At 47.3% G+C, this 17789-nt stretch overlaps 1 protein-coding gene across 1 annotated transcript in view; it reads right to left on the bottom strand.

Moving 5' to 3' along the window:
* Window positions 1-2171: 2171 nt before the first annotated feature.
* GIPC3 (GIPC PDZ domain containing family member 3) overlaps window positions 2172-17789 on the bottom strand; it is a 1046927-nt gene continuing 1031309 nt past the window's right edge. The window contains exon 8 of the mRNA XM_068233843.1: window positions 2172-2382. Within this exon, the coding sequence (XP_068089944.1) occupies window positions 2240-2382 (143 nt within the window). The 3' untranslated portion in view covers window positions 2172-2239. The remainder of the gene's footprint in view (window positions 2383-17789) is intronic.

Genomic DNA, 17789 nt, shown 5'->3' with positions numbered 1-17789 from the left:
TTTAAAGGTTATTATGTTGTTGCTTATCTTTTAGAGCAGAGAGGATGTTCTGAGTTCAGGTCCCCTTTAACTGATGCCTACCGTATTTTTCGGACTATAAGACGCTCCGGACTATAAGACGCACCTAGGTTTAGGGGGCAAAAACCAGGGGAAAAAAAGAATACTGAGCCTAGGTGCGTCCATAGTCCAGGAGTGGTAGAACAAGGTATCCAATATACTGTAAAGTATATGATACTCCTAGAACCATAGGAGGAGCAATCTGGATGGATGGTAGTAAGTAAATGGTGGATAGTTGAAGGTCCCTGGTGCTGCTTTGTGTGTGCCACTATAAGTGGTAAAATTCTATTAACACAGGGTGGGGGAGGGGATGAAACAAAATGGGAGAGAGCACACTCTCAAAGCAATGCTGGCAAGCTTCTCCTGGAGTAATCTCGCCTCAGGGTGTTGCTGACTTGCCCTTATCAGTCAGTGGAAGTGCTTTGTCCCTCTCCAGCCAGGGACATAGGCTATGGGTATTTTCCTAGTCCTGCAGGTATCCTGGGGATCTGCAAAGATGCTCAGCAGGTGTCCTCCTGCCAGATCAGTGTCTCTGCCTCTGGGAAAAGTGAGCCTGTGTCAGTGTTGCTGCATGTGGGGCTTCTCTCTGATGGTTGTAAAGCGGAGCTGCGTTGTGACCACCCACATAGGTGGTTAGGTGTCTAGACGGGGCTCACGCTCAGTGACTCTTCATCCCTGCCACAACTGCTTCCTCCATCAACCGATCAGCACGATCCAATCTGGGGGCTTCCATTCTTTGTTCTGTAGTGTGATGTCCGCGGTGGTAATGCAGCAGCAGCGCGATGCTAAGTGTTTTTGATTCACACCCACTTAAAGAATACCGGTACTTGACCTGGCTGTAATCCTGGTGTCCGCGGTGGGGAGGCAGCTGAATCGCGCTGATCCACGTGTTTTCTAAGCGGCATAGCAGCAGCCGCTATGATGATCTGAAATGCTGCTCCTGGCTGGAATCTTCTAGTCTGATCAGCGCGACCCCGCAGAGAAGGACAGTACATCTTCAGCCGCTATAGCGGCAGAGTCCTCATAGGCTTCCATACTGTATTGTTTACTGGCGCTCTTTCATGACCCAGCGCACGTGCGCTGGGTCATGTGATGACACCAGTAAACAATACAGTACGGAAGCCTATGAGGACTCTGCCGCTATAGCGGCTGAAGATGTACTGTCCTTCTCTGCGGGGTCGCGCTGATCAGACTAGAAGATTCCAGCCAGGAGCAGCATTTCAGATCATCATAGCGGCTGCTGCTATGCCGCTTAGAAAACACGTGGATCAGCGCGATTCAGCTGCCTCCCCACCGCGGACGCCAGGATTACAGCCAGGTCAAGTACCGGTATTCTTTAAGTGGGTGTGAATCAAAAACACTTAGCATCGCGCTGCTGCTGCATTACCACCGCGGACATCACACTACAGAACAAAGAATGGAAGCCCCCAGATTGGTAAAACTGCCACATTCGGACTATAAGACGCAGTGACTTTTCCCCCCCACTTTTGGGGGAGAAAAAGTGCGTCTTATAGTCCGAAAAATACGGTAATTCTTTATGCATTTCAGCATATCACACATAATTTTAATATACACACTTAGGGCCAGTGCACACCAAAACCCTCTAGCAGATCCGCAAAACGCTAGAGGTTTTTGAAGCAGATTTTCAGAGCGATTCTAGGTTAGAGAGATTTTCTAAACATGCCTAGCGTTTTCTTTGGAGTTTTTTTGTGTAGCAGATTTCATATATTGTTACAGTAAAGCTGTTACTTAACAGCTACTGTAACAAAAATGCCTGGAAAACTGCTCTGATGTAGTATTTTTCAAAGCAGTTGTCCACTTTCCTATACGAAAGGCAGAAACGCCTCAGAAATCTAAAAAATGCTGCATCCCCCGAGTTTGCGTTTGTGGAAAAAACAAACCGCTCTGGTGTGCACCAGCCCATTGATATACTGTACATTACCGAAGCGGTTTTTAAACCACTAGCATTTTTAAAAACTCTCACGAACCTCTCTGGTGTGCACTAGCCCTACTGCATATAAAAAAATTGCCCAGACATACTACATTCCAAATAATTTATACTGAAACATATGTTAACTAAACCTAGAAATCTCAGTTCACCAATGTCAACATTTGAGGTTCAAGAGAAATTATAAACCTTCAGCATACAGGAAAGCATCCACACATGTATGGGTAGTCATGCTTAGTTTTCTGATTGATGGATTGCTTCCCAAACCTGTAAGACAAATTCAGCCGGAAAGGCAAATTCACCCATAAGGCTGTCCAATGCAACCCCAAACTCCTCAGGGCTCTGATTTTCTCTTGCTGTCTCCACAAGTGCGGTAGCTATAAATAAAAGAGCACACTGTTATTACAATTGAAGAAGAAATTCAAAAGCACGTTATGCAGTATTTTGTAGATTTATACACATACGGTAGAGAAGAGAAAATCAAACCCCTTAAAAAGTAAACTTAAAGCGGTTTAAAACTCTGACAAAATTTTCAACAAAAATGTGTTTTCCTACTTTTTATAACCCATACAATTATCATATTTGCATTTGTGCACAAGTATTAATATTCATTTAGATATTATAACTTCCCAAAAGTTTAGTTAATTTACTTTGAAACCTGCTGGTGCATTTTATTTATAACTGTTGTCATTCTGTTGTAAATGCTGCCAGCAGTTATTTCTGATCTGTTTTTCACTTCAGCACTAATCAACTGAAGTCCTGCACAGCCAGAGAATGTTTACATAAATGTATCAAGTAAAGAATGTGTACACAAGATAAGATTATAAGCAGTTCGGATGCGGGTTCTCCCTGCAGAAGAAAGAGTCAGTCCTGTGATGTAACCCTTTGAATGCTCTTTTACTAAAAAAAAAACATTGTGTGAGTATATTATATGCTGTAAATAATATTTTAGAGCAAAGAAGAAATTCTGGGTTATATTCCGCTTTAAAAAAAGAGAGTTTCACTTACCTGGGGCTTTTACCAGCCCCCTGCAGCCGCCCTGTGCCCACGTCATCCTGGAATGGTCCTCCGGTCCCTGCAGCGTCTAAGTTTCATTCCTGAGGACTCAGCAAATCGATGGCTACTTTGCCTGCATGGCCACTTTAAAGTGAGAGATGAGGGTTTTATGGAGGCTGCCATATTTATTTCCTTACAAGCAATAACATTTGCCTGGCTATTGTGCTAACACTGTCAGACGTAACCCCTGAACAAGCATATGCAGGTCAGCTGTTTTTGACAACGTCAGAACTCACAAGCAGGGCCGTTATCAGAAATTCACAGCCTTCCCCCGCGGGCCCAGCTCCGCCACGTGCTAGCATTAATACCTTAGTGGAAAATAAAATGAAAAATGGGAGGAGCAGGCATGTTTATTGGTCTCTCTCATGCCCACTGTTCCTCCTGTTATCCTTCGTCCCCCTCCATTAGTCAGTAGCAACCCCCTGAACTTAATTCCGGGTCAGGTTGGCCACATCTTACTGTTCAGGATTTGCTTGGAGAAGTGTATCCTTGTACGCGTTCATGCAGCTGGGAACGCTCTGCGCAGGCTCACTACGTAGTTGTTATGTCACAACTACATAGTGTGCCTGCGCAGAGCATTCCCTCCCGGCCACGTAAACGCGTACAAGTATATGCTTTGCCGGGCAGCACCTGGTCAGGAAGCCACGACCACTCCAACCCGGGAAGTTCAGGGTGTTGCTACTGACTAACAGAAGGGGGACGGAGGAGAACAGGGGGAGCAGTGGGCATGAGGAGAGCCCACTAAACATGCCTTCTTGCTACATTTTTCATTTTCCACTAAGGTATCATACCTCCCAACTTTTTGAGATCAGAAAGAGGGACACTTAAGCCACACCTCTAACCATGTCCCAACACACCCCTAGTCACCGCATAATATAAAGATTCCTTAAGCGAAATATGTTGTTCAATAATTCAAATCACACTGGTCCTTTCTATCCAGGTTGATTTTCCTTCATATTAACATCTGAAAATAAGAACTTTATCAATAAAGGATAGGAATAAAGTTTGGACTCAATTAACCACTTCCCAACTGAGGGGTTTTACCCCCTGACCACCAGAGCAATTTTCACCTTTCAGCGCTCCTTCCATTCATTCGTCTATAATTTTATCATTACTTATCGCAATGAAATGAACTATATCTTGTTTTTTTCGCCACCAATTAGGCTTTCTTTAGGTGGGACATTATGCCAAGAATAATTTTATTCTAAATGTGTTTTAATGGGAAGATAGGAAAAAATGTGGGAAAAAATTTATTATTTTTCAGTTTTCGGCCTTTATAGTTTTTAAATAATGCATGCTACTGTAATTAAAACCCATTAAATGTATATGCCTATTTATCCCGGTTATAAAACCGTTTAAATTATGTCCCTATCACAATGTTTGCTGCCAATATTTTAGTTGGAAATAAAGGTGCATTTTTTTCAGTTTTGCGTCCATCCCTAATTACAAGCCCATAGTTTATAAAGTAACAGTGTTATACCCTCTTGACATAAATATTTAAAAAGTTCAGTCCCTAAGGTAACTATTTATGTATTTTTTTTAAATTGTAAATTTTTTATTTTTTTTTTAATTACAAAAAAAAAAAAAATTGGGGAGTGTGGGAGGTAAGGAGTTAAATTTTTGTGTAAAACAAGTTTATTTGTGTGTAAAAAATGGTTAGGGTGTAGTTTTACTATTTGGCCACAAGATGGCAACATTACCAATTTGTTTCATGCGACCTGCAAGCGTCCTTCCGGACGCTTGCAGGAAGTAGAAAGAGGCTGTGACTTTGTTATTTTTTCACAATGATCGCGCTGCTCAGCCGAGCGGCAGCAGATCATTGCGGGGCTTAGATCAACGAACGGGAATGGATTTTCCCGTTCGTTGATCTCTGGGCGAGCGGGCGGCGGCGTGTTTACTAGCGGCGGGCGGCGTGTTTACGAGCGGGAGCGCGGACAGCGGCGGGAGTACGCAGAGTACGGATTTCTCCGTCCCTGGGGGTGAAAGGATGGAAAAAGGGGCGGAGAAATCCGTACGCGCTGGGGTAAAGTGGTTAAACACATTTCTCAGTTGAAAAATGCAGGCTGCTTTCTGTAAGCTATATGCTTAAGCTTTTGCCCCCTCTACTGCAGGTTTTTATTTGACTAAAGCAATAGAAGGGGGCAAGGCTGAAAGGGAAATAATTAGATTGTCCTATGAGAGCCTGCTTTCTCCATATTGTGTAAATTGTGTGACATTGGAGCAGGCAAGACAAGCAAGGCAAGAGTGTGTTTACTCCTTCCCAGCACACCAGGGGTTACCATCTGCACAATACAGCTTGGACTTACCAAGTCTCAGGCACTTAGCAGGATTGTCAGCCCATTCATCACTCTTATCTACACAGTGGCCTCAATTCATAAAACATTACTGCATGCGGCATCAGCGTCGCTAGCGCCTTTGATCCGGGGCACCGGCCTGGAACCTGTTGCCATGGTGCCCCGGATCGATTGAGTGGCAGGAGGGGGCATTGGGGGAAGCTACCGATCTAATCTATGCTGGGGGAAGCTGCCTATCTAATCTATACTGGGGCAAGCTGCCTATCTAATCTATACTGGGGGAAGCTGCCTATCTAATCTATACTGGGGGAAGCTACCTATCTAATCTATACTGGGGGAAGCTGCCTATCTAACCTACACTGGGGAAGCTGCCTATCTAACCTATACTGGGGGTAGCTGCCTATCTAACCTACACTGGGAGAAGCTGCCTATCTAACCTATACTGGGGGAAGCTGCCTATCTAACCTATACTGGGGGAAGCTACCTATCTAACCTATACTGGGGGAACATACCCATCTAACCTATATTGGAGGCACCCACCTATCTACAGCCAAGCAAAGCCCCAGGGCCCCAGCCCAGCAAAGCAGAGCCCTCAGCAAAGCAAACCCCTCAGCCTAGCAAAGCCTCCTGGTCCCAGCTCAGCAAAGCATACAGCCAAGCAAAGCCTAGTAAAGCCCCCAGCCCAGCAAAGCCATCAGCAAATTGCCCAGCAAAGCCCCAACAAGTCACCTAGCAAAGCCAGGCCGGCTCAACATCACTGTCAACTAGGCCGACACAGCATCACCACCAGCCAGACCAGCATAGCATCACCACCAGCCAGGCCAGCACAGCATAACCGCCAGCCGAGTACAGCGCACAGGCCAGCCAGACGAAGGAAAGACAGAGGCCAGGTGAGGGGCTTATATATGTGAAATACTGCCTATTGAATATATTTAAGTTATGCCGCTGCTATGTTCATGAACACGCCCACTTTACACGGCATGGTGTCAGGAACCGGCCCGCGGCACACCTGCGTATACGGTTCCCGACTGCGGGTTTGACCAGATCAAGCGGGGAGCAGCCTTATTCAAGCTACAAACAAGGCTGTGACCCCTCAAAAGCTTCTTACTGCCACCACTAGCAGTTTGCTAGACACGTCCACTTGGCTGTCGAGTGCTCAGCACGCAATCCGCGTTTTCGTATTCGGGTCAGCTTTGCGCTTTAGGCCGAATACGGGAACGCCACGCACACACACGCACAGTTGCAATCTTACACTGTAGTGAAGCAAAACCACTAACAGTCGTTCCGAACGATAGCAATAATTTTCCCAGGTATGTACTGCTCCGGGTGCACAAGCTGAGGATGTATGAGAGTCACTTCTGCTCCAGTGTCTCTCAACCCAGTGGCAACTGTACCCCCCAACCGTGACAAGCTTCAGATTCTCTGCATAGCCAGTGGCATTCCTGGTAGCACACAAAGCAGTTGGGACTTCACTGGGGGTTTGAGGCCTCACTGGATTTTGGGGCCCCCCTATTCCTCTCTGGGCAAGTCGTGCTGATATGACCCACCCTGTCACATACAAAGCATTTCCGAGTGTCAGTGGTTGGTTGCTTGAATCCAGGAGACAGCGGTGACAGGTTTAGCAATCTGTTCTCCCCTCCAGCTGGATGGAGTAGTCCTCCGGGACTCGGGTGCTCTATGGGCCATGTAGGAATCGGCCATTTCCGCAGCCTCATCCACTGTCTTTGGTTCTCGATCCAGCACAAACAGCCGGACATCAACAGGACACGTGTGGAGGAACTGGTATTTTATCATCAGTTCTTGCAGGGCATCCAAGGTTTCAACGGACAGTCCTTTTAGCCACTGTTGGAAGGCAGTGCGCAGGTTGCAAGCATGATCCAGGTAACTGTCATTAGGACCTCGCTGCACTGTCCTGAAACGTTTGCGATACACCTCTGGTGTGAGGTGGTATCGCGCAATGATGGCTTTCTTAATTGCCTCAAAGTCTGTTTCTTCCTCCTGGGGGAGACTCACAAACGCCTCCAGGGCCTTGCCTCTCAGCCCTGGTGTGAGGTATCTTGCCCACTGCTCACGGGGCACCCCATACTGCCGACAAGTCCTTTCAAACCCCTGTAGGAAAGTGTCTATGTCAGAGTCCTTGTCCATAGCGGGGAACTTATCCAGGGGGATTCTGTGGACTTGCTCCCCTTCGCGTTCTGTGGGTCCAGCAGACCGGTTCTGCTGCTGAAGTTTAGCCAGCTCCAGCTGGTGTCGCTGTGCAGCTTGCTCCCTCTCAGCCTGGAGTCTGTCCCTCTCGGCCTGGAGTCGCTGGGCAGCTTGTTCCCTCCCAGCCTGGAGTCTGTCCCTCTCGGCCTAGAGTCGCTGTGCAGCTTGTTCCCTCTGGGCTTGTCGTATTTCCCTCTCTGCTTGCCGATGTTCCAGGATCAGCTTTAGGCGCAGTTCAGGCTCAGCCGAACCTAGTAGCTGTAGGTCGGCTTCCAGAGATGTCATCTCCGTGTTCGGCGGATCGTCCAGGACATCGTCTCCACTCGCATTCTGTGGCGGGAGCGATTCCTCCTCTAGCATGTCGTGAGCTGCATCCGCTGGCGTTGGAGCACGGGCTTGCTCTGCCTCATACTCCTCGAGGGCACGAACAAACTGCTTCTTAGTCTGGCTGCTCACCGTCTCGATGCCTTTGTGCTCACACAGGTTGAGCAGTATTTCTTTGCTTTGCCTTGCATAGCTGGATGCTTTCTGAGCCATTGTGTTGCAAAATAAAAAGAAAAAAAAGGGGGAGGGAGAGCAAAAATGCCAAGTGTGTATCGTTGAACAAAAAAAAAGTACATCGATTCTGCACTGAGTAGACTTCTGTAGGCTAGTTGCTTCTAGCAAGCTTCCAGCCTTTAGTACTCAGAATAGCGAGCTAAACTGTGTACTAATGTACTAAAGATTCCCACCACTGCCAGCCAATTATGTCAGGAACCGGCACGCGGCACGCCTACGTATACGGTTCCCGACTGCGGGTTTGACCAGATCAAGCGGGGAGCAGCCTTATTCAAGCTACAAACAAGGCTGTAACCCCTCAAAAGCTTCTTACTGCCACCACTAGCGGTTTGCTAGACACGTCCACTCGGCTGTCGAGTGCTCAGCACGCAATCCGCGTTTTCGTATTCGGGTCAGCTTTGCGCTTTAGGCCGAATACGGGAACGCCACGCACACACACGCACAGTTGCAATATTACACTGTAGTGAAGCAAAGCCACTAACAGTTGTTCCGAACGATACTGTTAGCCACTCTGCTGTCGAGCTACTCGTATTGGCATTTTCGTACGTTGGGTCAGCTGCGCGCTTTAGGCCAACGTATGACAAACGCCCCCACACACAATGCGATCACAATCTCATACGGTAGGGTTGCTGAAACATACAATTAGTCATGGACTTATACACAGTTACACTTCAGTCTCTAGGCTATGAGTGTTAGTTTAGTACAGCAGAAGTCAAACTTATTAAATAACGATTTAATATCCCAGAAAAAAGGTGGAACAATGCAGAAAATAATATAGACAAAAGATTTCCAAAAAAAACAATAAAAAAAGTTACAAAGTAAAAGTTACAAGGATACACACAAGCGATTTGCTTACCAAATAAAACAGGGATCAAGATAGAAGAACATTGGACTTGGGTTTTGTGGACGGACACAGTTCTGGTTGGACCAGGAGCCAACTTAGATTGGGCCGGGAGTCCAGATGCAGCTACCGTCAGGAGTGGACTGATTGTAGGTATCTGCCCCCTGCTTTTTATGCTGGAATATTTGCCTTGAGGCTGCAAGCCTGTTTGGAAGGGGGGAACTAGTTTTAATTACATCCTCACACATAATTTGATTCCCAGAGATCTACTTCCACATGTAAAGAGTGTATTATAGCATACACACAACAAAAGACTTCCTTACTCCCGGTTAAAGGTGACAGTTGATTAAGGCTTTCACATTGTAGCAGGATGTCATATGTAAAGTCCCGGCTCAGGCTGGTGTGAGCTGCTTCAAAGCCTACTGCTGCCAGTCCAGGTGACAATTGTTCCCCAGCACAATACACCTCTGAGACAGTATTCAGACAACAGGGTCTGACCACCTGTATAGGCTTCACAGCAACTGTCTGATTAAGGGTTTCCTAATTAGAAGCAAACAATGATAGAGTTAATTTACATTATATAAGGAATTCCAGGAAGCTAGCTGCCAGCCTTCAAAGCCAGACTGGCTAACAGACAATCCCATATGATACAGTCAGAAAAATGAAAGAAATACGTTCCTGTATTATCCTTACATCATAAGCACCCCAGTATATCACCACACATGGCCACGCCCATTTTTCACACTCGTTCCCTATTGGTGCCCAGGTGTGCCCCGGATCTTCCAGGAACCTAGAAACGCCCCTGGCATGCGGTAATGCTGAAGACAGCTGACTTCACAGAGCACTTAGGAAAATGTAAATTCACAATGACTGTTACCGCATTAAAAACTGAAGTTGTCGAGCACTGAGGTAAATTACCAACCTGTGCAGCAAATACCACCACAAATGTCAGTAAATGTCAATTCATAAAAGTTAGAACATGTGGTAACAAACTGAAAAATTACCGGCTGCTCTGAGCTGGTGATATGAGACTGATATGAGAGCGGTAACTAGAGATGGCTCAAACCTCAGATTTTGGGTCCGCGGACAGAGGACACAAACGTCCGCAAATGTCCGTGGACCGGCGAACTTGATGAACAGCAATAGACTTCAGTGGGCAGGCGAACACTGATTCTGGCCACAAAAGTGATGGAAAAGATGTTTCAAGGGGTCTAACACCGGGATGGGGGCATGGCGGACTGAGATACATGCCAAAAGTCCCTGGGAAAATTATGGATTTGACACACAGCAAGCTTATAATTCCTAAAGGGCAGAAATCACATTGCATTCCTAAATTAGAGGCAAAAAGTGCTTGAAAACATCTTGCATGTGTAGACATGGATCAGCAGGTGGTGTAAGTAGTGTACAGCTTCACACTGACAGACCAAACTCACGGTTTACCGCACCGCCGCAAACAGCCGCAAAGGGTTGTCATTAGTTGACACTTCCAGGACATAAAATGTCAGTCCTCTGGGCGGCAATGTTTGTGTAGTGATGGCCGTGCTTGTGCGCACGTTGGCGAGAGTGCAGGCCATGAAGATGAAAATTGAAAAATATGGTTTTTTTTTTTGATTGATTGAAAATTGAAGAGTTATTTATTGAATTCTACACAGTTTTTTTCCTGATATGTTACTTTGATAGCTGTGGTAATTCCAGAGCTCAGCTGTCAGGCTTGCTTGGTCAATGACTGTAGGTCAGGCTGTATGTGACTGACCTATAGTCCAGCCCGTAACACCTGCACAAAACTCCTACCTAATACAATTTTACAATACCTTGCAGGCAGATGAAGCATACAGATTGACAGATAGTATTCACCAAACAAGGAGTAAGAGTAATAATTAGTGTAAACTCAGATATAGTCACCTGAGGCCTGGTGTTTGGAGGCAGTCCAAATGATAGCCAGGGGATGACAGGCTGGTGGTAGACAAGGATATCATTAACAATAACAGAAAGTTCAAACAGAAATTGGTCCATGAGAGCGGAATCGTTCCAATTAGTCGGGAAGGCCCATCGCCTGAATTCTGTAGCATACTCTTCAACAGTGCGACGACCTTGAGAGCTGACCTGTACGTTGCCTCTAGATAACCTTGGGCCGATCGCACATCCCTGTGACGTCGACGCATTCGGATGTCTGCCAACTTTCAATGGTACTTTCACTATAATGGTGACTACGGGTAACGGGGTCGGGTAACGATTCAGGAGAGGGAGCCTGAGAAATGGCTACCACCACATCCAAGGAAGGCAGCAGGCACTTAAATTACCCACTCCTGGCTCGGGGAGGTAGTGACAAAAAAATGAGAATACAGGACTCTTTCGAGGCCCTATAATTAGAGTACATTTAAAATCCTTTAACGAGGATCTATTGGAATAGAGGGCAAGTCTGCTCACTACTAGAGATGGCCCGAACCTCTGATTTTAGGTTCGCGAACCTCCCGCGAAAGTTCGGTTCGCGCGAACTTTCGCGAACCGCAATAGACTTCAATGGGGAGGCGAACTTTGAAAACTAGATAAATGTATGCTAGCCTCAAAAGTGATGGAAAAGATGTTTCAAGGGGTCTAACACCTGGAGGGGGGCATGGTAGAGTGGGATAGACGCCAAAAGTCCCGGTGAAAAATCTGGATTGGACGCAAAGCAGCGTTTTAAGGGCAGAAATCACATTTAAATGCTAAATTGCAGGCCTAAAGTGCTCTAAAACATCTTGCATGTGTATACATCAATCAGGGAGTGTAATTAGAGTACTGCTTCACACTGACACACCAAACTCACTGTGTAACGCACCGCAAACAGCTGTTTGCGTTGTGACGGCCGTGCTGGACTGGTGCGCACCATGGCGAGATTGCTCTTCCTCACTCAGTGATGTCAGGTAATGTCTGACTGCCTTATCAACTTTCGATGGTTCTTTCTCTACCATTGTTAAAGCTTACATCTATTTTTATAAATACTTGTTCTGCTTGCTGTTCAGTACCTGCATCGAGAATCTTTTATGGAGGGCAAGTCTGCCATTGCGAGTGACCACAGGTAATGGCGGGGGAATCCTGGTTCTATTCCGGTCCGGAGTGGGAGCCTAAGAAATGGCTACCACCACCACACATCCAAGGAAGGCAGCAGACACGCTGTGGGCAAAGGAGCAGGAATGGCTACCACACATCCAAGGAAGGCAGCAGGCATGGCATGCATGTCCCGAGGTAGTGACCAAAAATAACAATACAGCAGGACGTTCGAGGCCCTGCTGTATATGACACACTGATAGACTGCACTACCTTTAACAAGAATCTGTTATGGAGGGCAAGTCTGCCATTGCGAGTGACCATGGGTAATGGCCGGGGAATCCTGGTTCGATTCTGGTCCAGAGTGGGAGCCTAAGAAACGGCTACCACCACCACATGTATCCAAGGAAGGCAGCAGGCACGCTGTGGGCAAAGGAGCAGGAAAGGTTACCACACACATTCAAGGAAGGCAGCAGGCATGGCATGCATGTCCCGAGGTAGTGACCAAAAATAACAATACAGGAGGACTTTCGAGGCCCTGCTGTATATGTGAGATGAATCAACTTTAAATCTTTTAACGAGAATCTGTTATGGAGGGCAAGTCTGCCATCCATTCAAGTGAAAGGTATGCACTGACGGCCAGGTATAATACAATGTGCAGTCAAAGATGCAGTGAAAGGTATGCAGTGACTGCAAACAGCTGTTTGTGTAGTGATGGCCATGCTGGACTGGTGAGCACCATGACGAGAGTGCAGGTGATGGCGGCTTTCCAGCCCATATGGTCGTCGGGCTGAGGTAGCTGAATGACAGAACAGTCACTGTCCAGCTGATCAAATTTGGTCTGTCCACAATGAAGAAATGACCTTATTATTTTTGGTGTGCCACCCCCCGAGACACTCATTGTGATACGCAAGCCCCTTCACCGCGGCAAGGTAATGATCATGAAGGGGAATGGGCACATGTACATGCCTTTTGTTTTGTTGTTGCAGCCGCAGTGCAGCCAGAAACATTAGGCAGGCATGTACATGCACCAGAAAAATGATTATAGCGGCTGCTGCTAGCAAAAAAAATAAATAAAAAAATTCAGGAATCCGCCTGGAGTCCTGGACCCTGTTGGTGGTGGCGGAGAAGGCAGTCAAGCGGCCTGCGGGCAGAGGTGCTGTGTGTGGGGACTGACTTTGATAAATTAGGCATGTACACACACCAGAAAAATTATTATTCTTTTCGGTAGCGGCCGCAGCGGCCTTAAACATTCAGGAATCCACCTGGAGTCCTGGACCCTGTTGGTGGTGGTGGAAAAGACAGTCAAGCGGCATGCAGGCAGAGATGCTGTATGGGGACTAACTTAGTCTTGGGGCAGGCAGCAGTGGCGTTCAGGCAGAGATGCTGTGTAGGGACTGACTTAGTGTTCGGGCGGGCAGTAGCCCTCCGGGATCCATGCCTCATTAATTTTGATAAAGGTGAGGTACTGAACACTTCAGTGACTTAGGCAACTTCTCTTTTCAGTGACAGTGTCTCCAGCTGCGCTGAAGGTCCTTTTTGACAGGACGCTTGAGGCAGGGCAAGACAGAAGTTGGATGGCAAATTGGGACAGCTCTGGCCACAGGTCAAGCCTGCGCACCCAGTAGTCCAAGGGTTCATCGCTGCTCACAGTGTCTACATCCACACTTAAGGCCAGGTAGTCGGCTACCTGCCGGTCCAGGTGTTGGTGGAGGGTGGATCCGGAAGGCTAAGGCGAGGCATTTGACTAAAGAATGTCCGCATGTCCGACATCACTATGAGATCGCTGGAGCGTCCTGTCCTTGCCTGCGTGGACATGGGAGAAGGATTACTGGCAGTGGTACTTTTATTGCATTGTGCTGTGACATCACCCTTAAACGCATTGTAAAGCATAGTTGCCAGCTTGTTCTGCATGTGCTGCATCCTTTCTGCCTTCAGGTGACTTGGTAACATGTCCGCCACTTTGTGCCTATACCGAGGGTCTAGTAGCGTGGCCACCCAGTACAACTCATTCCCCTTGAGTTTTTTTTATATGGGGGTCCCTCAACAGGCTGGACAGCATGAAAGATGCCATCTGCACAAAGTTGGATCCAGACATACTAACCATCTCCTGTTGCTCTTTCTCAGTGACGTCAGATAAGTCCTCCTCCTCCCTCAGCCATGAACAAAACCACGGGAACGTCGAGCAGCACAAGCCCCCTGCGACGCATGCTGCGGTTGTTCTTCTGCCACCGCCTCCTCCTCCTCCAAAGAAACACCTTCCTCATCATCCGAGTCTGACTCCTCTTCCCCAGACGACTCTTCCTCCTCCTCCCCCTCTGTGCTGCCGCAGGTGTTGAGGAAACATCTGATACTGATGAAAATTGCTCCCACAACTGTTCCTGCCGTAACTGTTCCTCTTCACGCTCCTCCACAGCTTGATCCACCACTCTACGCATGGCACGCTCCAGGAAGTAAGCGTGCGGGATCAGGTCGCTGATGGTACCTTCACTGCGACACACCAGGTTGGTCACCTCCTCAAACAGCCGCATGAGCCTGCATGCATTTCACATCAGTGTCAAGTTGTTGGGCCACAACATCCCCATCTCCCCAGATTGTGTCCTTCTACTGTAATTGTACAGGTACTGGGTGACGGCTTTCTCCTGTTCTAGCAGGCGAGAGAACATGACCAGGGTCGAATTCCAGCGAGTCGGGCTATCACATATCATGTCTGAAATGCCCACACAACTTCCTAGCCTGCTTCAGGACGTCCTCTAAGCCTGGGTACTTTGACACAAATCTTCGAATGACTAGATTGAGCACATGTGCCATGCAGGGTACATGTGTCAACTTTCCCAAATTCAAAGCAGAAATGAGATTGCTGCCGTTGTCACACACCACGTTGCCGATCTCCAGTTGGTGCGGGGTCAGTCACTGATCCACCTGTTTGTTAAGAGCAGCCAGAAGAGCTGCTCCAGTGTGACTCTTCGCTTTGAGGCAACACGTCTAAGATGGCGTGACACCATCGTACCTGGCATGCAGCATAGGCCCTGGGGAGCTGGGGCTGTGTAGCTGGAGAGGAGATCACAGCACCAGTGGATATGAACTGCCACTCAGCCAAGCCAACCCTTGACCCAATGCTGTGTGCCAGAAATGACACCACTTGCCTCTCAACTTCACGGTACAGTTTCGGTATCGCCTTTTTAGAGAAATAATTGCAGCCTGGTATCTTACACTGCGGTGTCCCAATGGCCACAAATTTACGGAAGGCCTCAGAGTCCACCAGCTGGTATGGTTACAGCTGGAGAGCTGACAGTTCCGCCAAGCCAGCTGTCAGACGCCATGCAAGGGGGTGACTGGCAGAAATTGTCTTCTTCCGCTCCAAGATTTCCCTCATGGACACCTGACTGCTGATGTGGGCAGAGGAGCAGGAACCGCTCAAGGTGAGAGGCGGAGTGGAGGAGGGTGGCTGTGAAGGTGCAAGGGAGAAAACGGCTGAAGATGCTGCACCTGAAGGAGGAAGAGGAAAAGGAGGGTGGCTTTTCTTTTGTGTGCTGCTTTTGCTCAGGTGCTCTTCCCATTGAAGTTTGTGCCTTTTCTCCATGTGCCTTCGTAAGGCACTTGTCTCTACGTGAGTGTTGGCCTTTCCATGGCTCAATGTTTGGAGGCAGAGAGAACAGATGGCATTACTCCGATCTGAGACAGACACACTAAAAAATGTCCAAACCGCTGAGCCCCCCTGGGGTGATGGCACTATGGTGGCATCAGCAGCTGACATTGAAGGGCATGTTGGCTGGCTGTCCATAGGTGGCGATACATGGCGCCGGACACTGCTACCAGCTGTTTCTGACAACGAGCTCCCCCTGCTTCTTTCAGGAACTCGTCTCCTCCTACTCCTCTGAACTGTCCCCCTGTTCATCTCCTCTATTGGGAACATACGTGTGATCCGTATCATCGTCATCATCATAATCATCCTGCTCAGCTTCGCTTGCCTCAGACACCTCATAAACTGCACCAACAGCAGGTACTTCATCATCTTCACATGTTACGTCCATAGTGTCGCTGCCTAACTCAGACGTATGAGGTGGTGTAACTTGCTTAGCGCCTTCATCTGGTTGTAACAATAATGGCTTTGAATCAGTTAATTCCCCACCAATTAACTCCTGCAAAGTGTCAAATGCAACGGGATGTGGTGCTTGTAGTAGCACTGGTGGCTGCGGAAGATGAGGTGTTCTGTGTTAAATAGTCAACCACGTCCTAACAATCTTGGGAGTTGATGGGACGTGCCTTTTTCTGAGCACTGTACTTTGGGCCAGGGCCACACAAAATCACATCAACACGACCTTGCACAGACCTGCCGGGTGGCCTTCTTCTGGTTCTGCCTCTACCTCTTCCTGTTTTGTCCATTGTGTTCATATCGGGGGCGGGGATGAAGTGAAAGGTATGCACTGACTTGACTAATACAGTGTGCAGTCACACAGGTGCAGTTAACCGGTATGCACGGAGTGGTATATCACACTGCGTGCACTCACATAGGTAGGTGGGTGCACTCAACACAACAGGTAGGTATATGCAGTGATGAGGTGGGTGCACTGCCACTGAACACAACAGGTAGGTATATGCAGTGATGGGTATTACAATGTGCACCTGTCACGCACAGACAGGTAGCGGACAGGCACAGTGACACTACGTGCGCTCAGGTAGGTAGATGGGTGCACTGTGAACAACAGGTAGGTAGGTATATGCAGTGATGGGTATTACAACGTGCACCTAGAGTTGAGCCGAAATTTTCGTAATTTTGCATTACTATAATTACGCATGCGAAATTTGCGATTACGATGCGAAATTAGCGTAGCGAAATTGCCATTAAAATCGTAATTGAAAATACCGTAAGCGTAATCGTTTTGTTCATGCCGTAATTTCGCATTAAACGCTACCGTAATTTCGCGATAAACCGTAAAGCTCCGTATAATATAAAAAAGTCGCCGACTTTAAGGGTTAATAGCAAAGCCCCCTTAAATGCTAAGAGCCTCAAATTTGGAGAATATATTAAGGAGATCAGGAGGAATAAGAGGAAAAATTTTTTTTTCATAAAGACCTAATAGTTTTTGAGAAAATCGATGTTAAAGTTTCAAAGTAAAAATGTATACATTTAAAAACCCGCCGACTTTAACGGTTAATAGCAAAGCCTGCTTAAAGTTTAGGAACACCAAATTCCTAGGGTATATTAAGGGGATCAGTGGGAATAAGAGGAAAACATTTTTTTCAAAAGTATTTGCTTTTGGTCTGCTAAGGACCAATGGGGCTCCTTGGAGCCCAAATACAAAGATGCTTAGAGAGCTCTGAGCTATATAGCTCAGAGCTCTGTCGGGTCCGTGCGGCGGGTGAGCGGCGAGTGACGTCGGGTGCGGCGTAGTTACAATGTAACAAAGTTGTTACATTGTAATAACTTTGTTACATTGTAACTGATAGAACATTTCCGAGGATATTTCGTGGGATCATTTATTTAAAGGGACAGGTAAGTATTAATGGTTAATTAAGAATATTAAAGGACTTTTTTCGTGGTTATGTTTTTTGTTCAATTAAAATACTTTTTCTATGTGTTTGTGTGTTTATTTACTTTTAACTCTTAAAGGAAATGGGTAAGGGGTACAAGTACCTCTATACTCATTTCTCCTGGGAGGGGGGGGTGGGCATCTGGGGGACCCCTTTTTAAAGGGGACTCCCAGATTCCACCATGAACCCCCCACCCAGGAAATCGCGGCCTCCACCTCCACCGCCCATCGGAGGTGGAGAAGAGCCCCTTGTCCTTGGATTGGACAAG

The sequence above is a fragment of the Hyperolius riggenbachi genome, chromosome 1 (assembly GCF_040937935.1).
Source record: "Hyperolius riggenbachi isolate aHypRig1 chromosome 1, aHypRig1.pri, whole genome shotgun sequence".
Classification (NCBI taxonomy): domain Eukaryota; kingdom Metazoa; phylum Chordata; class Amphibia; order Anura; family Hyperoliidae; genus Hyperolius; species Hyperolius riggenbachi.
The sequence above is the reverse complement of the archived record's forward strand: the minus strand, read 5'-3'. Positions and strand labels throughout refer to the sequence as shown.